Below are 27,705 nucleotides of genomic sequence, written 5' to 3' on the forward strand. Positions count from 1 at the left end.
GGGACCGGGCGGAGCGGTCGCCGGGCGGCCAGCCGGCCAGGGAGCTGTCGCCGTGCGGGACACCCTCGAAAACAGAAACCGGGGGAAATGCCAAGCGTCAGGTGCCCTGCGCAGGCTTTGACCACTTCCCTCGTTTGTTATACGCTTTTAGATACAATTAAAAGGTCGACGGGGCCTGCGTTATACCGTAGACAGGCTGGCCGGCCTTTGCTGGCAGTTTGCATGAGCTGCTGTGGTGTCGGGCAGGCAGCCCGCCTCGGCCTCCTTGGCTTACCGGCCCTCTCGGTACAAGGCAGCTCATGTGCAGAAGGTTTTGTACTGTGAACATGTAATTGTAAAGTTCCACAAGGTGCTAGATGAAAAAAATACTGTGTTACATAAAGTAGAATACTTAGAGCAAGTATGCAATACGTTCAAAGATATGGAAATCCAAAATAAACAAACTCGGGCTATCGCTGCTTGGAGAGTGTGTTTTCCATTCGATGCTTTGCTGCCACAAGGGAGGAATCTGACGCCAAGAGGACCCCTGCCCAGGACTGCTCTCTGCCGTGCCCAGGCGACAGGCAGCGGCAGAGAAATCCAGAGTAAGTGAGGACCTCAGGGTGGAACCTCTGGGACAAATGCACCCCGTATCCAGTGGCTCTTGTTCTAGCACACGTGGGAGAAACACCTAGTCCATTTTGAGCAGTAGCTACTCGATTTGACTGAATTTTGCAGGGAGGCTTAGTTCAGTCCCCTCTTTAGGAAGGACAAGTTTCCTCAGAGGAAATGCAATCACAATTTGTCGAGCCTAGCAACATAGAAGCAAAAAAACTGAAGGAGTATTTCAGGTCATTGAAACCAGTCCATACAATCATAGCCAGTCTTATCCCATGTAATTGCTTTCAAAGTATCTCTGAGCTCCATTGTAAAGTCTAAATCATTTTCGTATCTCCTTTAACACTAATTTTACATCTGATCATGGAAGAATGTTTCTACCATTTTATACATAGTATAAATTTATACCTTTTTTATATATAGCGGTTAGACTATTCTCCTAAGTGGCTATGTGGAAATAAGGGTGCATGCCATAACGCAAAGCGTTTTATTCCTGACTCATGTTTTAGAACCTTGATGTTGATAACAGCAGTTTGTTCAAATGCCATCACAAGTTGAGTTCTGTCTTTAAGAAGCCCTCTATGTCCAGAGTTCTCAAGGAAGGTGTTACTGTAAATCTTTGTTTTCATAGTCCAGATTTTGGTTTTAATGACTGTTATTAGGAGGGGATGGGTGAATATCAGCATGTGCAGAGCATGAAAGCTCAACCTTATTTCTACTATGCCAGAAAAAAAAATATTTGTCTCTGATAGAGCTGTTGGAGCCTGAATTGTGATTCAGCCTGAATGAGAGCAGAGGTATTTCTTTCTCACTTATCCAAAATCCCTGTGAGTATTAAGAACCTTGGCAGGTACAGAGAAAAGATCATGAGCTCAGAGAAGTGGAGAAACAGAGATTCCCCCTGTGACACAGACACTGTAGCACCTTTTTTTTTTTTTTTAATTTGCTATCCCTTGTCATGCTACAGCCCTGTTTTGCTGGACTTTTTTTTTTTAATTGTTTAATTTAAAATTAATTAAATTTTTTAATTTAATTTAATATCTTGTCTTGATCATTCCAGGTGTTAATAGTAACATATGGTAAGATTTAAGACTAAAATTGTGCTTTCAGTTGCATCTCACTGGGAAGAGCAATGTATTAAATAGGACCCAGACAGCACACGTGCAAAAATTCATGCTTTTCTCTGGCATTATCTTTAATTACATTTCAACAAATAACCTGATGCAGAAACCGTTTCAGGGATCATCTTAAGGAACTTTTGAGACATTTGCAGAATAAGAAGTACGTAATTATGTCTTCCATTTTATTGATGTTTGTACTGTATTCTCATTTATCCTGTTAGCTGCTCTGAGTAACTGTGATTTTGAAAGCCACTCTTCCTGCTGTATATCTTCTCTATGAATCTATCAACATACATTATGCTACAACTGAAGGAAGCATGAAAAAATAATTATTTACTATATTTATAGGATTCTCCATGGTGAAGATGGTCAGCCATGGAAAACATATTGCAATCATAGTCCAACAGCTTAACAAATTTAACCCTGAAAATCAGAGCGTGGAGGATTTCTTGAATGAATCTGCTAAGATGTTGCAGGTATATTGTTTCAGTTATCTTGCATAGTTTACTTGGTTTTACTATGTGATTTTAAATAAAAAGATACCTGTTTTCTAACATATTGTAACTTTCATAGATTTTTCTTACAGAGACATTTTTCATTCATGGGTAAAGTCCACATTGCTTACACTTATCACCAGAAACCAAGGAAGTAAAGATCAGAAGGCTTCAAAAACTGCTTGGGTGGCAACAACAAAAGGGAAAGCAACAACCTTCTATAAAGGATCTGAGAGCAATAGGGAAAGGTTCTCTTCCACTTCTGACTGAGCTGTTTTGTACTTTCATATCTCATTTCCTCATTCCAAATAGTCAACATCACCCCCTTGTGTGTACAAATGCAGGTCAGAGGCTGACTCATGGGATCGGGTATTCTTGCTTGGAGGAGATCAGTGACCCTCAGAATGGTGGGATAGAAAGCAAGTGACAGTACCTCAGCTACCTGATATTAATCTAATACTGCAAGTAACTAGACCAGGATTTGCCAACAATACTGGCTCCCACCCTTTCCTGACCATATTCTGTCACCTCTTCTCTTTGTCCTCAGTGCCACCCTGACTTGTGCTGATGCAGCTACTGGATTGAATTGGCTATAGAAAAATCACTAAGGGAAGCCAGTAATGCTGTTTAGACTGCTATTGTCTGTGCATGCCATGTGTTATCAAACTACATTGTTGGAGCCCTGATTCCACACTGCTCTGTAGTGCCAGTGCTCATTTCCAATTCTGACAGGAGGGTCTAAACCACTGCTGCTCCAGTTAGATAGTCTTTTACACTGATTTTGCATAAACACAAATGACTGCAAGAATACAAAACTAGGGAAGTGTGATATGAAAAACAGAGGCTGAGGCAGTGGATCCATACCCATTTCTTGGGTGCTTGATTCTTAAACAGTTTCCACTCAGGCCCTTAGTTTCTGCCACTGCCCTCCTGCCTTGTATTACTGGCACAACTCTTTGTGCATCCATGCACTGAATTACATCAGGGAACTGATCCAGTTTCAAAATAATTTTTTCACCAGGCAAAGCAGGTAAATTCAGCTACCACCGCTGCCAGAATAAATACTTGTAAAAATTAATATTCAGATCATTGCTCTTCTCAGCCCAGGAAAGGTGATACAAAGACAAAAGAAGCAGTAACGCCATTAGAGAAACATGGATCTTAAGTTCCATTAAAAACCCTTTCAGAAGGGGAAGAACAAAGAGGATAGCCAATGCCAAGGGTAAGGCAGAAACATTTCTCTGGGATAGTTTCAGCCCACTTACTACGTAATATTTTTGCTGTGAATTCATCCAAGAAAGTAAAAAGTAAGATCTATGTTTATATAAAATTCAGCTTTGTTTCAGTACCAAATGGGTGATTATAATTCATTGTGGAAGATTCACTTTACTTCTTTCTTTTATGTTTCATAGTAGGCACATGATCCTAAAAAATGTAGCATTTTTTGTATATATGATTTCTAGGCTTGGCCACTTGCCAATTAGCCAACATGAACCGAGCCATGCAGAAATTTCCTCCAGTTTGTATTGTGATTAACGCCATCACTTTATATCACAGACTCGATTCAAGCCTGGATGTCTCACCCTAGCAGCATGACAAACAGCAAACCTAGTGTTGTGTACTACTGACCAGACAAAACTCAGGGGGGTCAGACTCCAAGAGCACAAATCTAAATAATTGCAAGACACAGTTTTCTTTATATCTCTGTACTTACTTAAGTATGCAGTATATCAGTCTTGGCTTTTCTACAAGTTTCTATCTTTTATTTCTATTAGACTTTTCTAATTAGTTAATTAGTTTTCCAACTTCTAAAAGTACAAGCAGACTCCAGTTGTTACAAACACTGTATATTTCATTCATATTATTTATCTTTATTTTATTTGGATGATCTGTAGTCTTTATGTCCTCCTAATATGTCAGGAGTTGTCTGGTTTAGTTCTTTGATAACCTGCTGATGACCTACATAAAATGTGTATGTTAGCTTATTGTCTAAGTGTTTGGGGTTGTTCCTGGTGAAACCAACAGTTTGGGGCTAAGTTATTCCTCTCAAAATGAAAAGACAGCAGACACAGGTCACTCCAGCATGTGTGCGAGGGAGTTCAGCACCCCAGTAGTGTCTCTGCCAGGCTGCAGCAGCTACTACGGGTGCCAGTATTGTCAAGTGCCAGATCCTGGAGGTAAGCACCTCTGACAGCCACACTTTCTCTTTAACTGCAAGAGGCACATAGCAAAGACATTTTGCAGAGCAACACCTCTGTCAGAATCTAGTAGGTTTCAAAGAGCAATATAAATGTTTGTAGGAGCTGATTGACAATAAATAAAATCACTTGTTTGGAAAAGGAGTAAATGAAATGAGGAGATGGGCATCCTTGGCTGTTCAGAAATAGGAGATGAGATCAGTAAAGAGTCAGACAGAATAGGTAGAATGGAAGCAAGTTGTGAAGTGCCTTGGTAGTCAAGACAGGCAGCTTTCGTTTTATGTGCTAGAATTATGTCCTAGAATCAACTGCCAGTTGCTGGATGGAGTAAGTGGTTCAAAACAGTGGACTAGCAGAACAATCTTAATGATAGCATTCCAGAGAGCTGATTTGCTAGACAAAGGTTGGATTAGTTAAACCCAGGAAAGAGATGTCTATTACAATAAAATAGACATCTTTTTTACACTACCTTAGATTTTTAGCTATGAAGCAATAGGAAAATACTACTTGAAACCTACTGCTCGAAAGGAGTGATGAAGATATGCACATAAACTGGTTATGATATCCTGGAGAGCAGTCCATGTGAAAAATGACCTCTGAAGTTATGGGCTTGTCTGACAGGCAGGGTGGCAATAGTACCAATAATTGAGGAAAGCAGTAGTAAGAGAGTGCTGAAGGTTTTTTTTGAGCAGTGCTGAACTAAAGCTGACAACAACAACAAGGAAATGTCACAGAGCATTTTAGACTGTAGTTTATGATTCTTAGTTGTGTATGTGATAAATGTGACCATGTTATGAAAGGAAGTTGGATTTAGTCCTTAGGGGCTGAATCTGAAAGGCATAATCTGTCTTGATGCAAGTATCCCTGTCAACCGTCTACCAGGGGCATAAGACCATCCTTGTGGGAATCCTTGCAAGTTAAAGCAGTAAAAATGGAAGCAAAGGAAAAGAAGTGAAAGCAGGCAAGCAAATATATGTTCAAATGAATGACTTTACAGTATGAATATATATAAAAAAAGGAGGCATAAAATCCAAAAGGTCAAAGCTGTGGGGTGAAGATATACTTGCTTTGCCAATGATGTCAACAAGTAATTGGCAGATTTCCGTATTAGATCTTCTACTAAGTATAGAATTGTTCTTTGTGGAATATCCTGCTCAAAATCCAACACATTTCCACTGGTTTCACGGTGCTGCTGCAAAGGTGACACAGTACAGAGGTTTGCATCTTTTAATTTCTAGATGCTCTAATTTGACTTACATTTAAGGTTAGATAATTAAAATCCAAAACACATGGTTGCTTGAAATAATAATAGTATATTTTGCTCTTTCATAAAGACTGTGTAGAAATTTTTCTGTTTTGGCAGTTCACAAGGGTTGGGAAATGGCCACACTGTAGAGGTTTGAAATACTCTGCTAGCTAAATATCAGACAGATAGAAAAGAAAGATAAGCTCCATCAACAGCACCCCATGTTCAAGGCCAACATCTTTCTACCCCTGTCCTTTCATTTACTCACCCTTAGACTTACTTGCCCAGCTCTCTTCATTTAACCTGTCCAGTTCCATCTCTCAAGTGCTACTCTTGTCTTGTTCCTCTTGAAAAGCATGGGACAGTGTCCATTAACCTCAACAGAAGCAGAAGTAATCTCTTTATTATTTTATTACCATTATTACTGAATGCATCTTTATCATTCTATTTAAATACCAGTGTCGCCATCTGTACTTATTCTCTCATTGTAGGAAATCTCATTTCAAGCACTGAAATAGAAATCTGTTAGGAAAATATTTGGATGTACTTGCTTCCAGATACATTCCAGCGTGACTGCCCAATGTCAGATGTATTGCTCCATACATATATTGGTGTAAATATACACCAATAAGATAAGTAGTTGGCCATCTTTATTTATAGAGAAATTATGGCATTAGGTACTGCTATCAAGAGTTATATTTTTCTAGCTGTATGTGGCTTTACACAGTCCATTCCCAGTAACAGCAGCTGCACATCTAATCCCTGTGTACTGCTTTGAAAAAGCACCCATCTTTCCCTGCATTTTTGTAATGGGGATAGTTCAAGCAGATAGCATATCCAATAACTGTTTGGATACATTTTTCTTTTTCACTTACTGCACTTTGCAACCACTCAGTATTTCAATATACAAACAAGGAATCAGGAAATTAGTACTAAAGAAATAGAAAGTGAATTTTAAAGGCAAGAGGTAAACCATTACTTTGACAGTAGTTAGGTCTGTCTGAAACACTGTACATATAAAGATAGAATCTTTTATTTTGTTTGATGGAAATGTATAAATAAGTCACTGGAGTGCCAGATACTTAATAGTGTTTAAAACCAAGGTGTCAAGAACATAGTGTCTACAAGGCCACTCAGGAAGCAAGAGACAAAGACATGCTCAAGTCTCAGTTCCTATCTTCCAACTCCTAGTTAGTGCTTCTGTGTGAAAGTGGAGTTAGGGAAACTCACTGAGGATTAGCCTCCTGCTTTTTGAGAAATACAAAAGAAATATGGCAAGGATTCTTAGTTCCTAAATAGTGGGAGATAAATAATATAGTTTCCTTTAATTAGAATGTTATAATCAGAATTAGTCTAGAGGTGATTTTGTATTAAACTCCATACGTTTTATTTCTGCAACAGATGAAATGTACGTCATATAAAGAATTTCTATTTGTTGTTCTCAGTGAATGATCAGACTTGATGTTCTTCCAGGAAGAAAACTACACTTTGACTTCTAATTCAGTTATTTACAATCTTCATGTTTATTGTATTGTAAGTTATGATGTTCATAACATAATATTGGACTTGTTTTGTACTGCAGGTATTTTCAATAAGAAAAATATAATAAGCAATATGATGGCTGATTCCTAGCTGCAACAAACAAGCCTTCACCTTCAATTATTAAGAATCACCTATGTCCCTCAAACCTCCTAAAAACAATAAGTGCAAGTAAATGCTTTTGCTTCAATGTTGTGACCTTGCTGCTATTAAAACAGAACCCAATTTGCATTATCCTGAATAACACATTAACTTAAAATAACTCTTTAAGCCTGTCTCTGTTACATTAACAGTATTCACATTCAAACTTACATCTCTATTTCTGTTGTTCTTGATTTAAATGCCCAGACTATTTGTCCTTGTTTATCTTCTTAAATGCTTTTTAATACTCCTTTCATCAGACTGATGTCCTTCAGATAATATCTTCATTCTTGTGTACTAAGCCCCATTCTTTTTTAAGTGTTCTTCAATTAAATCTATCAAAAATTATCCATATCCACAGTGATCCTTCATTCAGTGTATATTGTACACAAGAGTATAATTTCATCAGGCTATTTATAGAAATTAATTGCATCTGTTCATTTTGAAAAAAGATTAAGATTTTTACCTAACTGAAGAATTCCAAGCATTTTTTCTTCCTTGTGACTGTTAGAATCAAGCTTTTGCTATGATAGCAAGTGACAGATTTTAACACAGAAGTCACCATGCAATGTTTGTGCCTTTCTCTATACAAATAACTCACTTTATTTTCAGTGGAATTATTTGCTTCAATTAGAGATGCAGGATCAGACCTATCATACTGACTAAGCTGAAAGGCTAAGTTCTGCCACCCCTAATTCACCATTTCGCTCCCGTATCCCTCTTGTGTTAATAGCAAGATGAACCTGTTTATGAGGTTTCCCTTTCACAAGAACATGGTGTAATATGGCATAACTCTTCATTTGCCTTGGTTCATCTGTGTGCCTCACACATTCCCACTTAGCTGTGAGTAAACTCCCCAGATGTCAAAAGTCATAAATTAAGTTTTAAACATGAAAATAATGTAATGTGAGGTTATCTTTATACATGTGGTGAAAAAAATCCTACTACATTAAACAAGTGTAATTTGTATTATTAGTTACTGACATAACTGTAGATCAGGATCTTTTTAAGGAAAGGATGGAATCTGATTTTTCTGCTACATCCTGCTCTTGTGAATTAATGTTAATTACAAGGGATTATAACATTAACTGGACCTCTTCAAGAGGTCAGCATTATCACACGAAGATGAAAATACTTGCTTGTCACTACAACATAAACTTTAAATAGTAGAACCAGGACATTCTCCTCCTTATATCCTAAGATCGCAGGGTTTTTCCCCCTGTTGAAATTACTGGAAGCATTTTCACTGACTTCAGAAGGAAAGAAGACTGGGTTTTGGTGACTGATTCAAAACCCAGTGAAGTCAGTAGGAATATCTCCTAGCATATCCACAGCATTTTGATTAGACCCTTGGAGAGGACTAGCACTGATTTCTGAAGCACTATAAATTAATCAGACTGCATCTGCGAAATGTGCATATTCTGCCTCAAAGTAGACAAGTTCAGTACATACTATTACTCAGTTCTCTCAGGAGGTGAAAGCTATTTTACCTTTTAATCAAATATTATCTTCTTTCTAAAATGTTTGTTTCACTTGAAACTAAATCCTTATCCTGAGAAGCACGGCTGATGTTCTTTTCCTCCCTTTTCTCCAAGGGAAAAAAAATAAAAAAAAAAAAAAGAGCTTTTCTCTCCCTCCTTACCCATCCTTTTCCAATCTCTCTGGCCCATAAACAGGTCCCATTGTAACCATCTTTATTACCATAAACCCATGGCAGCAAAGCTTGCTTTTTGCAGATACGTCTCCGTTTAATTCATGCTATTTCTTGTACTAACACATGTTGAAAATTGTTTATGTGTCAAGTCCTATGCTTAATATTTCTTACAGTCTTTTCTCACCTGGAAGAAACTCAACTACTCAACTGGTACAGGTAACTGTTAGGGAGCAAGGAAAATATGTCCATGGAGGCAGGCTAAGGGAACTGGGGATTTCTCAAAAGGGGGAGATAATGCCAATCAGCACATATTCAGACAAGAGTCACGTTTTTTTCACAGGTTCGTTCAAGATAATATCAGACAGGATCATTCTTTTACAACTTAACAACTTGGGAATCAGAAAATGCTGAAATGTGGTGCCGTAGAGGGAACACTTTCAGATATTTGCATAGGAATGACATTGTGAACACACGTAACTGTATTTTACTTATACCCAGTGCAGCCATTGGCCGACACCATAATACATAGGCTTCCTAACATTAAAAATATAGGAGCATTCAGTATTCATCTACCATAAACTTCCTATGCTTTACAAAGCAAAACAACAAATAATAAACTGTAACATTAGAGATAGTTTGTTTCCTGAGCATAGAAAAGGCATGTTGTTCAAGGTCTCTTTTGTCTTCTGATAAGTTTCAATATTTGGTGCAACAGAAGAAAATAGCTGCATGTGTTACTCTCACCTGTAAATTATCTGACCTTCTTCATGCTGAAGGACACAGACAACATACTTCCAAACATAGCTAACAGCTAGCTATTTCAGAGAAATACATGGAGTAAAGTATACTTGAAAAGGTAAAATGGATTGATGGACAGAATAAAGGCTCACAAATTGACATTTATTCATTCCTGTTGCCACCAGTGACTTGGTGTCATCTGGGGCAAATCTCTTATTTGCTCCATACCATAGTTCCTGCACTTAAAAATTTTTAATAGCCAAAAGGAATCTCATTAAATCCAATTAATGGTGTTGGTCTCTTCTCCCAAACTGCTAATGATAGGGGGAGAGGAAATGGCCTGAAGTTGCACCAGGGGAGGTTTTGATTGGATATTAGGAAGATTTTCTTTACTGAGAGAGTGATTAGGCACTGGAATGGGCTGAGAGGTGTAGTCACTATCCCTGGAGGTGTTTAAAAAATTAGTAGGTGTAGCACTTGAGGCTCTGGTCTAGTGGTTAGGGAGATGTTGGGATGAAGGTTGGATTTGATGATCCTAGAGGTCCTTTCCAACAATAGTGATTCTATGATTCTAATGGCAGTAAAGTGTTTTGAGAACCTCATACAAAAGGTTCTATAAATGTACAATATGTCATCATATTGTACTGTTCCAGGATCATCTGACACACTTCTGAAATACATCCATTGATATAAAATGCAACATAGAACCACACAGAAAGAATGCACTTAGGAGTTAGTGCTAGAAATCACACACACCAAACATATTACTTTCCCAAAGCAATTACAATTTCAGATATACAGATAAATTATAAATATCCTTGATGAAAGTTGTTCAAGACACAATGCACTTTCAATGCAGAAGGTATCCTCACTGTTTTAAAGAATTAACTTGCTTTTGATTCACTAGATTGTCAGCAGGGGTTAACCAACAACTGTCTCACCTTTGAGATTTCTTACCTAGTACTCATCCTGCCCAGTCTTGTTTAGCTTATTATGATTTCTGATGAGATCACTTCCTCAGATGACACAGCTGCAGGCAGCTTGACTAATCTCAGTTTTTATATGTAGAAATGGAACACTTAGTACCATTTGTAGATAAAGCAGATTCAGTTGATAATGTTTCATGACAAGACTTTTTAGCCTGTAGTCCACAGAACAGCCAGTCAGTACTGATGTTCTGAGGCACAGCTGTCCCCAGGCTGCACCTCCTGTCACCTCCTTGCTTCGCTTGAGGCCATGTAGTGGTTATGTACTTTCCTGCTCAGGAGTAAGCGAGAGTAAGCACTTTGTCCTGTGTTTGTCCTAGCTGACTTCTGACTGACTTCGTAAGTGAGAACAGTTGAGTAAATGTAAATACACAACTGCATTTTTATGCTGTAGTCTCTCTTGTGTAGGAGATGTGATTTGGGCACTGATGTCATCTTGTTATGTCTACTTTTGGTCATCTCGCTAAGGTTCATTTGAAAAGCAGTTTGTTGTAGCACTTTATTGTTGTCCGAAGGTGAATGCAAAGATTCTAGTCAAATAAAGATCTTGAAAACTATTTCTATTCTAGCTTTCTAGTAGAGGTAGTTATGAGTGTTTTTGTTGGGCTTATTTCCAGTGGGCTTGTTCAGTTTTACTATGGACTTACTTTCTGTTTATTATCAGAACTACTGTTGTCTGCAGATTGTTTATATTGTTCATAAACAACAACATTTGTTCAAGGGGACCAGTTATTTTAGATTCAAAATGTCACAGTCTTACTTTTACTGGAACTATGTCATCCTTTCTCTCTTTGTCGTTCAGGTATTTAAGTTTGCTTTTGTCTTTTGTGATGAATTCTTAGATATCTCCTATCAAATATGGGAAATATATATATATGAGCATTTAGTGGGAGGTTAGATTTCTGAATTTTGTCAGTTTTATGAAAGAACTTCCATAAATCTTAATCCAGAAAAGGTGTATTTGGAATGGTCTGCGTGCCTCACAAGAATTCTCAGTGGTTAGCAATTGAATTTTTTTTTTGCATTTTCAGATGTTTTCTTTCTTTTGCTCTTCCATTTGTGTCGATCCTCCATCTAAGCCCTTTTGTATCTCCTGTTTTTCCCTACCTTCCTTTTCACTCCTTTCTCCATGCTCCTTCTGTGCCACCTCACTCTAGTTGGCTCCATTTCCCCAAATGCCTTCCCCCTTATCTCTATCCCTTCTCAACCACAACCTGTTGGTTCTTCTTTCTCTAGAGCCCTAATTAAGAATGTAGGTAATATCCTGCTTATTTGCACTCAGTCTGCAGTGCTGACTGGCAGACCTTGTGAAGCTTCCACATCTCCATATAATGATTAGTTTGTTTACACTGTTTCTTCTTACCCAACATATCTGGGTCACAAAATATTCAGTCATATCTGATTACTTCAGTTATAGAGATAAATTTTTTCTATCATTTTGACTATTACTAGCCTTAAGGACCTAAACCCCACAAAATGAGCTTGATTCTGTTTCTGTATGTGTGTCATTAGTAATATTGTCTATTATGGTTCTGCTAGAGGTAGTCAGATCTATTAGTGTAATCCCAGTAGCAGTAAAGAAACTACGAGGATGTCTGTAGGTGTAATTGTGCCTACATGCTTGTGTATTTGTATGTGCATATATAAATATAGATGTGGAGACAGTTTTAGGGAGGCACTGTTTTTTTCTAGGGATGATGCACAGATGGGAAGGAATGAAACCTGGCTTTTGAGCAGGAGTACTGAAAAAGAATTATGCTTACTTTGAATGACAACCTGAGAAAATAAACTTGGAATTCTTCTGCATAATTTTTTACCTTCAGAAATTAAACTGTAATTTTAAAGTTTTGCTTTCTATTTTCTCATCCTCAAAGATCTATATCAAGTCATACATCAGAACGCATATAGTTCCTTCCAGCAGCCTCTGAGAACACCTTTAAACTAGAAATTAATCACATTTAGGGAAGTAAAGCAATCAAGATGTAGCAGATAGTCTACTAGGCAAGGTGAACCTCTCATCTGATAAAGTATTGCCATTCAATTGTTCCCATATCACAGAGATGTGGGAGAGGTCTTAGATCAAACATAGACTATATGTTTTCATAAGATGCACTTAGCTTTTTTCTTGGCTTTTTGGATAACCTGCTTAAGTCAAAGAATCATTATTATTTGTAATTTTGTGCTAGTGTGCCTGTCCTTTCTCGATTCACAAAATAACAACCTGTTCCGAGCCTCAGGTTTTATTGCAATGTTTAAAGGTAGTTCATACTAGAAGTTTATCTCATGTAGTAACAGATATTCCATAGGTTATTTATTATGATGGAAACTCTTTGTACAGTCCAGGAGCATTCAGACCTTTTAAAGGAATTATGAGGTAGGATCCAAAAGGCATGCAGTGGGCATCTGACCCTCCTTTTTCTGTTCTCTTGTGGTATTGCATGAACATTACAAGTGGCCAAGGGCACAGCTGGATAAGAAATAGCCTGCATTGACAAGAAATCTGTCACAGGTTTAAATTAGTCATATTCTCCAAAATTAGCTTACAGCAGCAGTGAAGAGTCTTTTCTATAACCCTGTCCAGTTTCTCTCCTTGATTTAGTCTACCCAAATAGCACAGACTTCACTGACAAAGAACAAGTTTCCTACTGGAAAAGGAAGCTCTCTTACTGAAACTTTCTCATACTGTTCACTAAGTTAGTAATTGTTCATAGCTCACAGACTTCAAATTTTTTCTGCATTAACTGTTGACATTCACACATCAAGGCCTTTCAGCTAAATGCTTATGTCAGCAGACAAACTGAAAGTTTAGTATTGGAGAAGGTTACATTTTACTTCACAAGGGCCATTAATTTGTAGGACTGCCCATATGTGATAGTATTAGAAGAACATCAGCCCTACCAAAGGCTCTGCTGTTCATTACTCATGTTTCCTGATTACATCAAAATGATTGTACTTCTTCTTGTACACAATTAATGTTTTCTTTCCAAAATATGTTCCTCATTATTAATTTTGTATCTCTATAGACACTTGATGTGACAGGTGAAAAGTTTGTGTTGGATACACTAGCTGGATGCATAGAATATAAGCCCTTACTGGATGTAGTAGTCAATGCCTTTTTTGTTCGGGACGGGAGATGCTGCCTGATTTCTGAGCGTAATCTCTACAGAGGTAAGTTTTCTTTGAAACACCAAATAAGTTTACCACAGAAGTTTTAAAAGGATTATTTTACTACTGTAGATTCTGTAGATACTGTAGATATATTATATTTGAAGCACTGTCATTGTGCCCCGTGCCCCATGAGGTACAGGACCTTCTCCAACGGCCTTATGATATGAAGCCTAAATACTGAAATTGTTACTCAGTCTGGACTCTTATAGATGTTGACTGGAATTTTAACTAAGAAAATTCTGCAGATTAAGTGACATACAGATGGAAAATAACATTGTTGGCTGCAAGAGGTGTCTTGGAAGTTTAATCATCGCTGTAAAAAAATGTTCTTCAGTGATTTCTCTTTGTTCTCTTCTATGCAACCTACTTCCTCTGCCATTCAGATCTGAAATTGTCTTAACAAAGCTCTGTCTGCTGAGAACACAGCATGTCTCACAGTATGAAAATACGATTGCCTCTATCCATACATGGATTTCTTCATTACTGATCATCACAATAACATAAACAGACTTCTGTCTGTCTCCATAAATGAGGTCAATTATTTTCCTTTTATTAGTTACCTTGTTAGAATCAGTTACAATACAACTGATATGTCTGATATATCTGAGCTAGTTAATCAGAGTAGTTACTACTGCCAAAGTTATTTTGGGCATTGAGAAGCACATTTAAAAATAATTTAAAATGTTTTTATGCTATGCATTTCATACGTATGTACTAAGTTTGAATGAGTAAGTCCTCAACTAAGTTGGAATTGCAAAGTGCACTGGCATTGGTTCTCTAAGTCACATATGTTCTGAAACTTTGTGGGTACTTTGAAAAGTCTAGTCAATTTAATTCAAAGTGGTTGAAAAATTTAAAAATAAAAAAATCTATTATATCTACATTTTATGTTTTAAAAACGACTAAATTTGTATGGCAATTATAGTTTCTTCTGTCACAATCTGTAAAGAAATCTCAATCAAATAACAAATGAAAAGAAACTTTCAAGTATGAGATTAATAGTATATTGAGTTTATTCTAAAAGGTAATGCTTCATTGTCTCCATTTCTCCAAAGCCATGGTTTTTACTGTCTGGGGCACATAAATTATACTCTAAGCTGAGGTTTGCTATAATTGGATTGTCAGGACTGGTCCACTCAGAAGCCTAGATTAGTCATAGGCAGAGGGTAGGCCCTAGAAAATTTTCCTTTATCAACAAGTTGAGAGTCTAAGGTCATTGGCTTATGTTGTTTTAAGCTGCTTGTGATTCCCTTTGCCAAGCTGCATTGACACTTAAAAGATCAAAGCTGCTTAGAAAGGCTGTTGCTATGTGTGAGCAGATTTGAATTTAATAAAGCTTGTAGGAGATAAATGTATAGTCTCCTAAGACTGCTTAAATATGTTGCTATGCTAAAGCACAAGACTGAAGCCTAACAATGTGCTGAGTTGGCTGCAGCACATTGGTCAGAATTTACTGATTTTATCATTAGTGTTTGGCAGCAGCTAAAATACTGCAGTGCAAGTGAAGCCTGATTGATCAAAGTGAATATGGGCAAATGAAAGCTGATACAGGAGCTCAGGAACTTTAAAAGTCTGCAAAAATCTCACAGCACTGATTGTGCCTCTTCTGTATCAAATTGCCTACTTGCCAGGGGGAAGTGCATGAATCAAGTTTGGATTTCCCAGAGAATTTCACAATTTAAAAATTTGGGTTTATTCTTATTGAGAATAAAAACAAAGATTGGAATGCTTTTTTGCAAAATGGACACTTGCAAAAAAAAAAAAAAGGAAAATAAATACTAGAAATATAACATTTCATTTTAAAATTTTTTGTTATGTATACTTTTATGTGTAATAAACTATAATTTTGCAGCAGCAGAATAAAAGCTATCCTCTCTGAAAACATTAGAAACAGTATGTTGAAAAATTCGCTGTCAAAACTTTCTTTCACATCTCCTGTTCACATTAAATTTCCTCAGAATGAACTTGCTTTCACTGAAAATTTTGGTTACACTAAAAGCTATCTGTTTCCAACAGTGTAATACTGTCAAAAACTTCTCAGTCATGCCTCTCAGGTGTCATCCTGTTCTCCCTGCCTTGTTTCCAGACTAAGAATTTTTCAATGGAATATGCAATATGCATAATTGTATAAGCTGGTACCACTACCCAAAGAAACAAGCCACCCTTTTTCTCATCACTGGCTGCTTATTCTCACCCCTATGGCACATCTTCTCTGGAGTTAGAACTTATGTTTAGCAGCCATCCAGTGAACTGGTCAAGAAAGTGCTTCAGGTTAAAATTCATCATCTGTTCTAACTTGGCTGTGTGGGTGGCTGTGCTTGCCCAGGAGAAGAAACACCAGGAGGCAAAAGGAGGGGATAAGAACAAGCAATTAGGGGTTGACAGAGCTGCTTATTTTTGTGATGATGTTGGCATAATGAAATGGCTGTGAAATCATGGCAAGATCTGACCTTCGGCCTCACAGGGTTCCAAAAGCTGCTGTGGGAGATCTCACAGTTCTGCAAACAGGTATTGGCAGACATCAAAAGGACCTCCATGACTGACTTCCAATAACTACAATTGATTTACAGTTTTTGTGTAAATGGCTAGATCCTCAGCTGTTAGAATTCCCTAAAACTGTGTAGATCTGCACTAGCTTGGATGACATGAAACAGTAACTAGTTTATATGAACTTTAGCCTATAGTCACAATGCTAATAATGAACATAGGGTTAACAGTACAACTTCATAGTACAATTTCTCATTTTCAAGCATTCTGTTGGCCAGTTAGTTAAACAATATTGATGACTATTTCAGTCTAAATCCCAGACTATGCTGAGTATAGGGTATAAGTTTATTAGAATTTCCTGCTGCATTTTAATTGTTTGTCTCTTTTGATAGTTATTTGTTATCTGGCTACTTTTCAACTAGAAGAACTTGGTCTTCAGCACTTCAGCAGAATTGTGAAATCTCTGGACACTGCAAAAATGCAAAAGGTAATGAAAGTACAGAACATTTTAAAAACCATAATTAATTACCTCTTCATTGTGTTTCATTAATTATTACTTTTCTCAGCCTTCAGGATAATTTAAATTATGAAATTAGAGTTACTTTGTTTAAATTTAGAAATTAAATTAGTATTCTCTTATCACAAACCCCTTCAATTTCTACACTTACACAGTGACTATCTCATATTCAGTCAAAGATCAATTTTAAAAGTATTTTATATAATCTGAGAAGGTAGAATAATCACATTATTTACAGTTCATGTGATTTACAGTTGCACCTCTAAGTTACATACTCACTCTGGGCTCTGCTCGCTTTCTTTCTTTGACTTTAGGCAGGAGAATTTTTTTCCATATGTAATGAATCTATTGAAATTTACAGTTTCTGCTGATTAGTGTTCTTTTTTCCTGAACAACTCACTACCACTTGGATTATCAAGCCTATTGTCCTTCCATCACTTTTTCGCCTTTCCAAAAAACAAGTGCTCATTTGGAGCTATGCATGTACCAATTAACCTGCTAGAACCTATGCACAAGTGACCAAACCATTGCTGCCAAATAGAAAGCATGACAACAAAGTTCTGCCTGCCTTTTCCTCTCCAGAGTCATAAATTTAGGGTTTGCTCCACTACTTGTTTGCTAATTTTCATGACATTTGTGGAAATATAAATATCTTCTCTTCCAAAATGATTGAAGGTGCTGATTTGCTTAAATGCTATGGTATAAAGAAGGGCAGAGGAATAAACTGAGCAGCAATGCTTTCTCTGAAGTCCTGTTTTCATAGGAAAACGGGCAAAAAAATAAATTACTAGTGACACAGCATATGTAAACTTTGATCATCCAGATGGTTTTAAGCATAGTCCAAACACGGCATCTGAATAATAAATGAGGAATTCAAGAGATAGGCAAATTAGTAGTTAATCCTCAAAAGGCTAAAGTTTATCCTTATATTGATTACTTGGAATGTTCATGTGGATGCCAGTATCTCTTTAATTAAGATAGTTGCTTTGTTTTATGCAGGGAGAGAGTAGGTTAGGTTGTCTGCATAATGTTTTTAGAAACACTACTCACTTTGGTCTGATAGGCTTACTATGGGCTTTATTCATTCCATTTAGACAGAAACATGATGCATTTCAGTAACTGTTAGAAAGAACAGAGAAGTGGCTGGAAGAATTATCATAATCTGGTAGACAGACAAATCACTCTGTCTAAAATGCTCTCCCAGCCCCTTCTTTTGTAAACATCCTAGGCACCAGCCCCTGGACTGGATTCATTTGAGCTCGTTGAGCTAGCAACACAGTTCTCCGGCTCCATACCAGTCGTCTGTTGTTGATTCCATGCACCTAGCTTTCCGTGGCTTAGGCATCCGTGCCCTGATGTCCTATTTCAGGTCATTTCTCCTTCCTCGTCTGATAGGGAAGTGCTGCATTATACGATGATCTGCACCTGCTACTTTTTTCCCTCTGTAGATGTAACTTTGTTTGCTTAAGGATCTTATCAGTTGCTCATCACCATGGTATCTAGGTTTTCTTCTCTAGCATTAGAAGAGGTTCTTTGTCTCAAAAGTGATGCTTGATTATATTAATGCACCTGCAGCAGTGGATTTAGAAGCAGCATTTGGTCCCCCCAGCAACAGACAAAAACAGCAGAAGGCAGAGCTGCAGCCTTAGCAACAGAAGTTATCAGAAATTTGGGATTCTTCTTCAGTATGCCGACCTGTACATTTTGCCTGATGATTACTGTGTCTGAGTTCAGTTGAGAGGCAGAAAAATTATTCACATATATTTACTTAGAATAGATTTACTTTAATTAAAAAATAAAATTTTCCTGCACACAACAGGCTGAATGGAATTTTGTTAATCATGCAGATAAACTTTACTGAAATGATTAGTATTCAGTTGAGTGAGATCGACTTGTGTGAGTAGACATGAGGAATCCATTCCAATCAAAGACACAGAGTTTCCATGTGATCGATGCATGTTCAAATATTTTCATTTAGGCAGAGCAGCCAGGCAGAATACTAATGCTCCCTTACCAACACATGTTCGTCTGCTCGAACAGAAGATCATGAGCTCTCATTCTGTAACGTGAAGAATACATGCAAAATTTCTCTATGGTTGTATAATTTCAGAACCATAGGATAAAAATTCTGTAACTTTAGAGCGATTATTATCCTAAGAACTTAGCTATGCACTGCTAGCTCAAGCCTATTTTTCTGTTCTATTATTCATACATGTTATTCTTTTATATTTGTTGTAAAATTTAAGGGTTTTTATGTTAGAGAAAATACACTGTGGAGATAAAAAAAAGTTGATGTAAACGGCCTTATAGTTGCCTTGTAAAAAATGCAGAATAACTAGTATTTTCTGTCTAGCACTGAAGAACCTGTTTGTTCTGTTTCATGTTCTGATTGCTTCTAACAGCAGTAAAGTCCTTTATAAAGAACATCTGAGATCTGGAAAGGAAAATCACTACCTAAGAGCTGGGTATTGTAATCGCTATTATGATGAGGTAGGAATAGTAGGACGAGATCAATAAGAAGCATGTCAGAATCAGCCTCATGGTGGACATGGGGGTAAAGTCCAAGTTTTTTTCATTTTCTACAGTGGCAGAAGGACCTGAGATCATGCTAGGACGCTTTGCTCTACAGCTTTGTCTCAGGATCCTCAAAATAGAGTTTTCATTAGAATTTCTTCATAGGAAAGCCTTTTTAAGAGCTTATTGCCTTGCTCTTCATTTCTCTGTTGCAGCTGAAAGGTATACTCCTGCAGGTGGTTGAGCTAGTGTAACTGTAGAACTGAACTACAGTAAGAGGGGAAGAATCAGCAGATGAAGAGAGGAGTGGATAGGAATTTCCATGATAGCCTTTGCTACCAGAGCAAATAGCTGTGGGCATGTACAGCCAAAATACCAGCATTCTCAGGGAGGGGCTGGCCTGTACAGAGAAACAGAACTTGCTGTTTCTTGCGGTTACCTCCCTAACTGAGGAAGCAAAACTGTATGTTATGAATAGAAGGATTTCAGCTCTGCAAGTACTACACAGGTGTAATGATAGTACCAGATGAGGAAATTTCTGGGTTTTTTTAGAACTCTATATAATCCTGCCATGTAAAACTATGTTAAGAATATGAGCAGGGTATGTTCAAACTCTCAAAAGCAAGGTATTAATTCAGCCCACATGTAAAAATGTATTACAAAACAGTCTTTAGCTATACACACTTGTCTTACTACAGACAGAATACATTAAAATAGTAAAAACAGGTACTATTCTATGACTGTCCAGTGACTTGTCTAAGGAGACAGATTCTGGTAACATCCAAACAGAATTCTGTGAGAACTTCAAGCTGCATTTTGCTGCTATTAAAGCAACAAGGGTTGCTGCCTGTGTCACAAACAGTCAAAACAAAACAGAAACATAAGGGATTTTTCCTAGCAATTCAGTTCACAAACCTCAGAAGTTTCTATTGTTAAGAAATAAGATGTGCTACAGCTTCATGGGTCTTATTGTGCTAAGATTTGCATCTGTGATACTGATGATCAAAACCAAGGCTGGGGACTTTGGCTCAGACAGGCTCTGGTCAGAAATGAGGGCTGGTGATCCTGCATGGCCATCTGCAGTCCCTGCACTGCCTGGATAACCATTCCAGGGCTGCATTCAAAGCCTTCTCTAGTATGATGCATACTGGGGCATATCCTTATTGTAGCATTTCTCTGGGGACTGTGACTAAAACACTACTAAAATATACATCACAGTATTGATATCTGATTACACGGTTAACCATTCTCTGTACCTCATAGGAGTACATCATAGCATTTATCAATCACACCATTACCATTTGTCTTAATACAGTGTGAAATGTTAATAAGCAGTAATTGCAGTCGGAGGCCTCAAGGGGTAATAGCCAGCTGCTAAATACAACACCTAGAAATCACTAACTGTGTGCCTTTATTATAGTTTCACCTGCCTTGAAGAGGAAGCTGAGTTGCAAGTACTTTGTAAAAGATAGTTAAAGCAAATATTTAGAAGACCTAGATGGACATCAGTCAGGGAGAGCTGAAAGAACATTTCAGAGGCTTAGTTTCATGTGGGAATGTAGTAGACTGATGACTGAAGCCTCTGAGGATGGACTAGGCTATAAAAGAGGACACAGTGAGGAGGGAGTTCAGCTTAATGAAAGCTAGGGAATGAAAACGGGAGGATTTACAAATCACTATCTGCAGTATTTCCACCTCAACTTCTGTGTGCTCTCTGAATAACTAGAAATTTGAAACTAACTTCACCCCTCAATAAAAGAAGAAACCATATTGTACAGCAGTTACTATAGTTCTCAGCAGTTCTCCATGCCCAGTTTCCAGGGAGCTGAAAGGAACATAAGTAATTCAGGTGCAGTGCCAGGCCTGATGTGTTTCTGGACACCTAGCTGTAGATAATTCACTATGTTTGAAGCAAATTAAAGATGCACAATCATATCCACAGCTTGTAGGCCCTAGATCTTTTTTCAGGCCACTAAAAATATTTTAGGATCTATTAGTTTTTCACAAAACAGGGCTGAAAGACATGGGGCTGTCCTAACAAAACCAAGAACTCACAAATATTCAGCACCTATAATTACAATTACCGGGTAAAATACAAGTTCTTCAGCAGTGTTTGCAGTAAAAGCAACTGTCTTTTTGTAGTCTTATATACACCATAACTTCAGTATTCACATTTAAAAGATACCACTTATTATTAGTTTCTTAGATTCTTCTTCAATGCCTTATATTTGAACACATGGATAAAAGATGAATGGAGTCAGTTCTACGATTCGCTGTATGTAAAAGAGAACTGGATTGATCCACTGCTAAGGTAAGCAGAACTTAGGTAGCCTGTAGCCACCTCAGAGTTTAAAAGCTGGGGAAAGCTTCCCCTGGAAGTTCAATTTACTGTTAAAGTGTTTCTCCTATTGAAGTCACTCAGAACTCTTGTCTTTGTGAGACTATAGTAATCACTTTTACTTACCCAGAGGCAAGGTTCTCCTGTAAAAAAAAAGTCCTTTAACAGCTGTTGTACATTTGTTTCTCAGTGGCCCTGAATAGATCAAACATCATACTCAAGAAAAAAAAATTGTCTTACAGAGTTAGACTCATGCCTCAGAAGTCACTTCAACATCTGTATGACATTAAGCATTTGAAAAAAGAGGTTTGACTTGCCTGAGTTTGGCTTTATGCACAGATTTGTTTATGCCAATGGTCATAAAATCCCTTCTGAGCAAATCAGATAAGCATGTAAACAAGTCTTACTGAAATTATTATATATTTACACAACGGTGGCATCATTTAACAGTGTAAATGCTTGAGGTGGCAGGTGTAGCCACACAGTGGTTAGGTGGTGATAGATTAGCATGAATACACTTGTCAAACTGGAACATTTTCATGTGGAGAAACAGTAGCTCTGCAGCCTAGTGTGTCACTTTTTCACTCTTGTTTTTACCCAGGACAGGTAAATTAGAGCTAGCATGGGTACACTGGTGTGCCTGCAATCACAGATCCTCCCCACTGCAGCACAGATGAACCCAGATGATGGCAAACACTGTTAGACTAAAATACACCACAGACAATGGCAGCTGAAAGAGAGTTTGCATCTAGTTCTAACTGTCACATCAAAGTCAGTAAAATAAATCCTTCCATACCCGTGTAGATTGCGCCAAATTAGCAAATGTACACGATAGATTTGGCTTGCAATGCTCCAAATTCCACTGCATTCTACAGGAACTGCAGGGATGTATTTGAAGTCAGAATTTGACTCAATATATTCCACTGTAGAGATTCTAATCATAACATATGCTTACAATAGTATAAAGATACAGATAGAGATATAAACACATCACACAGTTTTCATACATGTATATACATGCAGTAATGTGCTTAATCTTTTGCTTGTTCCATAACACTATGGTTTTTGGAGCTGTCCTTCACAGTCAGTTTTGTTCCATACAATAAACGCATGTTTTGCCTAGTAGTAATAAATATAAGTTGTACAAGAATGTCAAAGACCATACTTGGTTACTGAGTTTGAAACTCCCTTCAAGGGAGCTGAGGATGTATTGATTAGTTTAATCAGTTCAGTAGCTTAAATTCTTTTAAATATATCTTTGTATCTCTCTTTCCAATGTCAATGTTTATATAATGTTTATTCATTTTAATGAGTCTGTGTTACTTGCAGAAGTCACTCACAAGCTTCACCACATAATGACAGTACTAGATAAGGTAATGGTCACATAAAGAACTTTTAAGTTAGCATTGTCAGCTGCATGTTAAGTTCTGGGAAAGCTCCACTGTGTGTGTAATATTTAAGGAGAGAACATATACAGAGGTGGAATATCTGACATTAAACTATGACTGTAATTAGCCCTGCGAAAGCCTGTTTGTGTCCCACCATGAATTCGGTGCCTTCCTGTGATTCCTTGGAAGAAGTCTGAACATTCATACATGCCAAAATCCACTCAGAGAAATCAAAATCATCCTGACTGGTGCACAGGGTTCATGGAGGGCTCATTTCCTAATTCACCTTTCTATTTCATTATTAGAACTGCCTGTGTGCTCTGTCACTTGGTAGAAGAGGCAATGCTCAGGCCACTGTTTTGTGAAACAGAGAGAGAAGAGACTCTCACAGTCTCTTCTGTGAGAGTGTCTCTTCTATGTTCATAGTCTCTAAGTATGCTAAGTGTGTACTTAGCTTACAACAGCTGCTTTTCTGATTCGTAGTCTGGTCCTGCTGCAAAATGAACTGGTGAGACAGTTGCTTATTCAATAAAAACTGTGGCTATGCAGTCTGAGGACTGGCATCTATTAAGAGGTGAAGTAACACAGTCCAGCTAAACCAGCACAAATTCATAGCTCAATTTTATTAAAACTGAATGGCTGAAAACATTACAGGATTTGCACCAATGCCTACCTCATATATTGCGTGTATGTTTTTATGAAAGAAAAGAATTTTAATCAATTGAAAAATGTGTTTTTATTTGAAGATGGCAGCCAAAAGTACAGCAACTGATTGAACAGCTCACAGATAAGCTAAGTAATCGTACTACCACTGTCAAGACTTCAACGATCACTCGGCCAAAGGAATTTAATTTGACTGTACCCAAACCACGTGCCATTCCCATACCGCTGCCAATGCCAGTACTGGAAAAAGGGCCACCTGTAAGGTTTTTTTTATGCTTTGAGAGATACTAAGTTTTATGAATGCTTGTGCACAAAACTATGGGAGGGAAGTTAACAATCTCTTTTAAAATAATAATAGAAAATCTACAACCTTTTACAGATACACAAAGATTTTTGTAATATTCTTTGTTATTGGAGGTCAGATTTCTAAAAAAAACCCAAACTAATTATTTTCATTTCATTGCCTTTGAGTAAACAAATTGTAAGCCAAACAAAGGAAAGGTAAAAGGTTGGTTCCTGTAGTTGGTTTGTGACTTTTGAAGGTGGAAGTATACAATGGGTACAAATTGACGACAGCACTGATACAAGTGTTTCTGGTAGTCCTTGGACTTGTAAGATGTTTGCTTTGGATAATGCACTGAAGCAAGTAAGAAAAGAAAATTCAAATGAAAATATTTTATAAACTTAGATTTTTTTGTAGATGAACTATCATTAAAGTAAATGGCAAAGAAATTTCACTGGAACTCCAGATTTGCCGCTCCTTCTTGAGAGTGGAATTTTATTCCCTTCTGTTTGCATTAATGTGGAATCTCTAAGGTTTTTCAGTTTAAATGTATAGCTCACATATAAATAAGACTAGCTTTATATTTGGAATTCTAAGCGTTTATTTTGCTCATTGTCTCAGATTTTGATCCAGTTACATTGGTACAAATCAGAGACGCACAACTGGTTTTAAGTTAACTCACTGGGGTAAGGCAAACAGGATTTGGGTTCAAGCTGCTATGACTAACTTAATAAAGACTCCAAAATCATCTATATTTAAATGCAATGGGAAGTAAGCTTGGAAGTCACAGTTTTGGGCTTTATCTGCCACCTTGTATTAGCACTTCAGGTTTTAAATAATGTATGTGTTGAAGGTTCTTAGAAACCATTTACATCTTAGGATGGCAGAGCAATTTAATGGTAGAGTGTTATACAGTTAATGGGATTTTACATTGAAACAGCTTAATACCAGGCTCTGAAAAACTGCATTTAATAACTACTTAATCAGAATAGGAATGAGTCATATTGCTGTCATTTCAGTACCTTTATGCTGTGCAGTCCCTCTTAGAATAAATTTGCTTTAATGTGGATGCATTTACTGAAGTTCATTTGTGTTGTTAGGATTACACTAAATTTGATTTACATTTTGGCCAAGTCTGCAAATTTTAAAGCTTGTGTGAATCTAAAACCATTAGTATAGGAGTTACATAAATTGTGCTAATTTCTGTACCAATCTCAGCAAAGAAAGCTTCACTTTAATTTGCCATATGGGTTGCCAGTATCACCATTGTAGATCCCGAAATGAACAGAGACTGAAAAGACAGCCCAGATGGCAAGAAAGAGTTAGTAAAGTGAGAGCAGGCCATAGTTTTGGCTACTGTTTGGTAGAGTTGTGTGTAAAGGAGAGGAGTGCATAAAAATAAACCTCTTCCGGATTACATCTCATAATCTGCTGCAGAAATGCTTTCATCCTTTTTCTCAGGAAGTTTTTTATGAGATACCCATTTTTTCTCATGTCTCTCATGCACGTGTCAAAGAACTTCTCATGTGGCATATTAGCAGGGACTACTGTAGTCACAATAACTACAGGTGTAGTTACTGCTCGACTTTGAAACCCTGGGATGAGTTCATATGGGGGCATCTGGATTTTGAGCAGTGACTACTGCTAAGTTAGTGCATCCCCATGGTGAAATTCGTTCATTCCAATTACTAGGATTATGTTAGGTATTTCTTTCTGCTAGGTTGCATTATATTCTATAGTAGAGATAAAGTTCGAAGTGAGATGAGATGTATCACCTAGAGTGGGTTCAGGAGCTGGGATGGTACTGCTGCTCTGCACACTGAACACAAGCTTCCTTGCAGGAGAGTACAGGAGATGTGGGTTAGCACAGATGGCAGGGTAGCTGTCTTAGTGGCCTATATTGAGGTGGGACTCCCCACTGACCTTGGAAAGGTTCATCTGAGTAAGAGTCCTAGAAGGTTACGATAATCATTCATCATCATAAACATGCATCAGAAACGGGGGACATTAAATGAAATGGAGAAACATTTTAATTTTGAAATTTAATCATTGAATGTTTCACTCTAAATATTCAGTCTAAAGATTATAAATTCTTCTCCCCTCTGTCCTTTCCACACAAGCACATTGATACACACACAGGCATGCACATAGGCATATGCACATTCATAAATACAGTTCTACAAACCAAAATGAGTGCTTTGGCTTGAAGTTTGCAATGGAAACAAATGGAGACAGGTGCTTAAGCCTGATAACATGCAAAATTATTTGGACACATTTAACTTCCGTGGATATCTTGGCCTTGAGTTACAAATAAAATCCATTCTTTTAATATTACCACTGTACCAGAATAATAAGATTATGCTAGTATTTTATTTTTAGATTTTCTGTAAACCAATAATGTAGTTAACATTTAAAAGGCCACACTGTTATTGAAACATCCTTCAGCCAATTTAGTGTATTTTTTAGATATTTTTTCTCATTATTTCAGCTGTGCTTCATGAATGGAGTTGATGATTTTTTAAAATAATTAAATGGGTGCATTCATTTGGCCAGTACAGAGGATTTTGTTTGCAAATATATAGACTCAACAATATATTTATCTTTCTGATCTTGTCACGTATAAAAATAGAAGCTCTTAATACAGCAGCATTGCATTAGCTTGCCCTTGTCCATCTTACAGCAGTAACTTTAAAAAAAACAAATGATGACTACAAAAGTTAAAAATTATTATTCATTTTTTTGTTCTCCCTTATACTTCTTCTGGTGCCTACTCCCTAAGTAAACCTCTGGTAAAAGAATATTCAGAAAACCTGGTGAGCTCAACCACTGTAGAGGAAAACAAGGTTGGTGTCTCTTCCTACCAGCCCCCTTTTTTTCACATTAGGATTAGGTAGCTACAGTTTGGCCTTTTTGGTCTCTCCATTGCTGGAATTTACAATTTACTTGTAGTGATTTATACATCCTCTTCCAGCAACTGGGTAATTGCTGTTTTGTCTATCTGATTGGTACTCATCACCATGGTATCTGAGGGCTAAATTACAAGGCTAAGATAATTTTTGAAACAGAGCTGACTGAAAAGTCTCCTCCTTAAATTACTTGGAATAAGCATAGCAGTTTCTGAGGAGAGCTTTTCAGCTTGCATGGGCAGATGAGTTTTGCAGGTAAAGAACATGACTAGGAAGAAGAGTGAAATTAACTGACACTCACTGCCTGTGCAAGACTTTGCAAATCCTCTGGGCTTTAATTTCTCCATTCTTAAAAGTATAATAATATTATTAGATACTATTGGGAAATAGTTTCAGATCTACTTCATTTAAAAGGCTCACAAACATACTTGAGCAGTCTCACCAGTGCATTTAATTGCTAACTTATTCGTTTTGTACATTTGTTTTGCCTGTAGGTAATGATGTCAAATAGAAAAGGTGGAAAGTACATCAGATTCATGATTTTTTAAAAATATAGCTCTTTACATAGTCAAATAAAGCTAGATGGGATCCACACGTCCCCTAAACTGACCACCAGTACAATACAGATTATAGATTTCCCCCACTAATTCTTGAATTCTGTAACTTCTAATGGAGCTAGAACACTTTTATCAAGATAAATATCTAAGCAGATGTCCAGTAAACTAGC

At 37.3% G+C, this 27,705-nt stretch overlaps 1 protein-coding gene across 1 annotated transcript in view; it reads left to right on the forward strand.

Moving 5' to 3' along the window:
• Nucleotides 1–2,083: 2,083 nt before the first annotated feature.
• The window catches only part of CFAP99 (cilia and flagella associated protein 99), a gene marked incomplete at its 3' end in the record, with an annotated part of 55,824 nt that continues 30,202 nt past the window's right edge, over nt 2,084–27,705 (forward strand). Inside the window, exons 1-5 of the mRNA XM_008949285.1 lie at nt 2,084–2,194; nt 13,738–13,882; nt 16,762–16,856; nt 21,599–21,711; nt 23,873–24,047. Coding sequence (XP_008947533.1) covers nt 2,084–2,194; nt 13,738–13,882; nt 16,762–16,856; nt 21,599–21,711; nt 23,873–24,047 — 639 coding nt within the window. The remainder of the gene's footprint in view (nt 2,195–13,737; nt 13,883–16,761; nt 16,857–21,598; nt 21,712–23,872; nt 24,048–27,705) is intronic.

Source organism: Merops nubicus, unplaced genomic scaffold, assembly GCF_000691845.1.
Source record: "Merops nubicus isolate BGI_N331 unplaced genomic scaffold, ASM69184v1 scaffold47121, whole genome shotgun sequence".
NCBI classification, from domain to species: Eukaryota; Metazoa; Chordata; class Aves; order Coraciiformes; family Meropidae; genus Merops; species Merops nubicus.